Source organism: Elephantulus edwardii, unplaced genomic scaffold, assembly GCF_000299155.1.
Source record: "Elephantulus edwardii isolate Elephantulus edwardi_28Jun2011 unplaced genomic scaffold, EleEdw1.0 scaffold00034, whole genome shotgun sequence".
NCBI lineage: Eukaryota > Metazoa > Chordata > Mammalia > Macroscelidea > Macroscelididae > Elephantulus > Elephantulus edwardii.
In genome coordinates, this window is record NW_006399784.1 from 13,881,892 (window position 1) to 13,887,286 (window position 5,395).

Sequence of the window (5,395 nt, forward strand, 5' to 3'; positions counted from 1 at the left end):
GCCAGAAGCTGTGATGCAGTCCTGAAGGCAAGCAGTTCAAATCTACCAGCTGCTCCTCAGGAGAAAGATGGGCAACCTCCTTCTGTCCAATTAAGCTCCCTCTCAAAACCCACTGGAGGGTCAGCAATGGGTCAATTCCAAGTTGATGGTACACAAGAACAATAATAGTGTTCTTTCTAGCTGTCCCCACATTGACTCCAAATCATAATCACTTTATGTATAACATAATGAAATGTTGCCTGGTCCTGTACCATCCTCATAACTGTTGCTACATTTGAGATCAGTACTGTAGCCACTGAGGAAACCACATCCTAGCTTTTCTTAATTTTTCTCTCAGACAGGATAACCTTTCCTAGCAATTAGTCTTTCTGATGATGTGATCAAAGTAAGCTAGTTAAAGTCATCATCCACAGTTATAATAGGAAATTTCTTTTTTGACTACTTACAATGCCTTAGGCACTGAATGAATTGGTCCTCACATCTTAACTACCTTCATGCATAACAAAAGAGATAAGGCAGAGCGAGGTATAGAAAGACACATACAGTTATACACTGAATGGATGGCAGAATCAGCCAAGTGCCCACAAAGCACACTATTCTGCTTCCAAATTTATGAATTTATTATCACCCTCTCAGAGAGTTCTGGTGATGTAGCCCATATGGAGTTGTGTTGCTAAACCAAAGACTAGGCCTCTCAGGTGGTTCAAATTCACCAACAGCTCCTGAGAAAGACTGGTCATCTCCCATGTGTGATTCACAGCCTCAGAAACTCAAAGGCGTGTCAGCTATAAAGTGGTTCTGACTTAACAGCAATGAGCAGACTCTTGGCTGTGTGAGAAAGTATGACTCTATGGGAGTTATTCTTTAATTATAATGTCTTTATAATCACATGGAAAAAGAACCTCAGTTAAGTCAACTTTAAAAGTTAGCTAGCAGATGGAGTAAGAGTAAGAAAAAATAATTTTACAAATGGATCGAAATAATATAAGTGAAGCATGTATTTGCATCATGACCCTACTCATTGTTTTCCGATGCTTTTCCTATTAAATCCTGTTATGGTTTCTGCATTCTTCCTGTTTAGTGTTCTGTGTTGTTTTTTTTTTAAAAAACCTCATCTTTTCCTTGAAAATCCCAACGCTGGGAATTATAGTCAGAGAGATTGTTTCAGTGTTAGAATTCTTGCCTCCATAAGGGACTCCCAGCTTGATTCCCAGCCAACGCCAACCTGTCTGTGGAGGCTTCCACGTTGTAATGGAATTTCCAGATGAATATCAACAAGGAAGAAAGGTCTGACGATCTACTTCAGAAAATCAATCAATGACAATCCTATAGATAACAACATTCTATCCTGTGCATGGGACATCATTATTTAGGGGCTGCCTCTATTTCTGCTAACAACAGATATCTATCCCAGGTATATCCATTCAGTAAGTAAATAATCAACTGAAAGTTTATTATTATTATTAGAAAGTTAATCACCTTTTCATTAAACAAGTCTACTATATCACATTTTTCTAATGTTTCTATAAATGATTAGAACATAAATAAACATATATGTCCTAGAAAAAAGCTTTTTTTAAAAAAAATAAAACACCTACGATCAAGTCAATTCTGATTCATAATGACCTTCCACTGAGTTTCTGAAACTGTAAATCACAATGGGAGGAGACTGCCTACCTCTCTCTTGAGAAGCAACCAGTGGATTTGAATCAGCAACATTTTGGCTAGCAGAGCAACTCAATACAGATTATGTCATCAGAGTTGTAGCATGTGCTTACCTCAAGGTTAAACAATTTATGTGAGATGTGCTAAACTATGTGTAACACAACACACAGTCAAAAAGGTTAAATGAACTGCTATGTGTTTGCCTCAGGCCCTATTAAAGTTAGATACCATTTTACCTGTGGAAGCACTCTGTAGATGGCATTGCCACACTGGGTAACCACCAGGTCCCGGTCAAATATTATGTGAAAAGGAAAAGCTTTGCAGAAGGTATATGGGCTGATGCGTGACTCCTGGGTACCGTTTTCTTCAAATCTGTCAAGATCTTCATAAAAATCCTCTTCCTTTGACTCTTTTTCTTCAATTAAAAACTGAGTATGGTCACATTCTTCATTTCTTTGTTGAATAACCTAGATGTCAAAAGACAGAAATGGTGTCAGTGGCTGGAATATCAGTTTAGTTAAAATATTTAAAGTATCTTAGAAACTGGAGATGAGAACTGTGTTTATTAGTTTAATTAAAGAAGTGTAATATGAGTGTGTGTATATACACACTCACACTCACACACACACACATACACAAATACCATAAACATCTAAAACAAAAATTTTATGTTAATTTATAAAATTTAAAGATTGAATTGAAAATCTAGTAATAAGTGCCCACTAGCCCATATGATTTCTTATGCAGAACTAGGAAGTTGCATTCCTTGTCATGATAGGCTCAGACCCTTTAAATAGAAATACTGGTACAGTGAACAACATACTCAACCATACATGGCAGTTCCATCCAATATGATTAAATTAATGCCTAAAAATAGTGAAAATTGAACTGAAAGAAATACCTATTTTATGATAACCTTTGGCAAGTGTATAAAATTAAAATTAAAATGCCAGATTGTGCTGTTATGTACTATTAAGTCAAAAACAATTCATAAGTTACTCTCCAGTGAATTTTCAGAGATAGTAAATCTCATGGGAAGGGATTGCCCATCTTTCTCCGATGAAGCACCTGATGGATTTGGTCCATGTGCCTTTGAGTTGACAATGCAATTTCTTAAAACACAGAAAAAGAAGCCCCTCCAATGTCTGTAATGAGAAGGTATTTTGATTACTATTTTTTTTTCTTCCTTCCTGTTCACTTTAAAAACAATATTTTATATTGGTTTGCACACAAAATTTGTATACAGTGTTATTTCACACCTTCTTTCATTCACATCATGTTTCACACAATCATTCAAACACATTTTGCTTGAAAGATAACTTGATGACATGTATCAAAATTCATTTAAATACAAATTTAGGAGTTTTGGTTTTGGGGGTTATTTTTTCACTTAATTTCAGCTCTTGGAATTTATTCTAATGCAGTAATCACAATTGGAAGTACAGCTCTATTATGTAAAGAAAAAACCATGCTGTTTGAGACCTCTCCAAAGTACTGGAGTGCAATGATGTCAGTCTGGAGACTAAGGTGCGCCTGACACAGGCCATGGTCTTTGCAATCACTTGCTATGTGTCAGAGAGCTGGACAATGACTAGAGATGATAGAAGAAGGAGGATTGATGCCTTTGAGCTGTGCTGTTGGAGAAAAATATTGAATATACCATGGACTCCTAAGAGAACAAACAGGTTCAACCTGGAGAGGATTAAACCAGGCTGCTCCTTGGAGGCAGGGACTCTGCAGCTTCATCTGACATACTTTGCACATGTTACAAGGAGGGACCAGTCCTTGGAAAGGGATATCATGCTTGGATGGGTGGAGGGACAGTGCAGGAGAGGAAGACATTTGATGAGATGAATTGATTCAGTGACTGGGGTAACGGGGGTAAGTGTGTCAGAGATAAGATTGGGACACTATAGAGCAGGGTTTAGGGCTGTTGTACATAAGATCACTGTGAGTCACAGGCAACTTGATGGCATATAACAATAATAAATATTTTATTCAGGGGAAAAAATCTTCCTTTGCATTTAAGAAATTAAAAACAATAAATGTTCCTTACAAAAGAAAAACTCTACCTTTACTGAAGTCTGATCTAAATGTGGAATTGAAGAGGCAATATTTTTTCAGCTACAGATAGAAAAGGTAAAATATGGCTCATTTTCATTTCATACAGTTCATGGGCTCATACCCTGAGGCTTAAAGAAAAAAATCAAGGAAAAATATGAATGCTATAGTATATCCAAAAATATATTACCCAACATAAAATTAATATATCATTATGATCTATAATTGGTTCACTAAACTACTCCATTGCTACATTTTAAAATTTTGCTATAATAAAGTTGATTTTTGTTAGGTTGTGATCACAAAGAAAAAATCATCAACTTTAATATTCAGACCTAAAGTTGATGCTTCGTTGTGATTCTCTATCAACTCTGAGAAATAATTATAATCACACATAATGTTAGTAATTGACTTTTCAAATCTGCTTTTTTCCTTACTCAAACTGTCAAAACAAACTGGTTTTTCTACACTATTTTAATTTGTCATTATTGTATCACTTCATGACATACACTAATATTTCTTCTCTGGTTCATATTATCTGGCATTTCTGTATCTGTTAAACTTAAGAGATTTGACTTAACAGATCTTTCAGAAAGCTAAAACAGTGACTTTGTAAAAGTAAAAATATAATTTAAATAGAAATATTTCAGAAGTCTATACTAGAGCAATTGAATAAATAAGTCATAAGAAAATCTAAACATTGTGTGTAAAGTGAACCACGTGGTTGTTGATAACTTGAGTTTTACAGAAGATATGCTAAGGTAGTATAATGCATTAGGAGTTGCACCACTAACCAAAAGGTCACTGGTTCAAATCCATCAGAAGCTCCAGAGTAGGAAGATGGACAGTTTCTTCCTATAAAGATTTACAGCCTTAAAATCCAAATGGAGGGTCTGACTGTGAGTCAGAATTTATTTGATGACAGTGAATAATGCCTTTACCATCCCGTGTTAAAGACTAGTAACTCTAATAGGCAGCTGCAATTTCCAAGGAAGTCTATACTGTTTCTTTCTGAAGCATCTATATACCTGCTCTTTGTTCAGCTTAGCTAAATAAAAAACAAAAACAATGCTATGCATAATATGCATTAATTTCTTGATACAGGTTCACTCAACGTAGATATTTGTTTGCTGTCAGGACTGAAAGCCTGGAAATGAGACAGATCTCATAAATCGATTAGATTCCACAGAGATTCTCTTTCATGGATAAATTTCTCTTTTTTTTATCCAATGTCTTAATTTTAAAGATCTCTGTGTTTGTTCATGTGAGATAGAATATTTTAGTTACATGTTGGTTTTGTGTGCCTTCAAGTTAGAAAACACTCCTAGCTGATGCTTCAGGGTGTTCTCAGAGGAAGAACATCTCACTGAAGAAGGCTGTCCATCTTTCTGCTGTGTAGTCACTGATGGATTTGAACTCCCTGTCTGTGAATGTCTGCGACTCCTGACCCACCAGATCACCACAGCGGATAGAATCCTACTTTCCAGCTGAAGAAATATTGAAGAAGCACCCCAAAGTTACCAACAAATGACAAGGACACTGACACTGATTTCTGAAGGAAAGAGCATTTTGAAATATAAAGTAATTTTAATGGATAAATTACCTAGGAGACTTTTTCAAATCTAAAATGTTCTAGGGAATGTTTTTATCCTAACAACTTAAGTGTTAA

General features: G+C 35.6%; 1 protein-coding gene across 2 annotated transcripts in view; it reads right to left on the reverse strand.

Annotated features, from left to right (window-relative positions):
- GUCY1B3 (guanylate cyclase 1, soluble, beta 3) overlaps positions 1–5,395 on the reverse strand; it is a 103,410-nt gene that overhangs the window by 22,826 nt on the left and 75,189 nt on the right. For both annotated transcript variants that reach the window (XM_006884450.1, XM_006884451.1), the window contains exon 6: positions 1,902–2,132. In XM_006884450.1, coding sequence (XP_006884512.1) covers positions 1,902–2,132 — 231 coding nt within the window. The remainder of the gene's footprint in view (positions 1–1,901; positions 2,133–5,395) is intronic.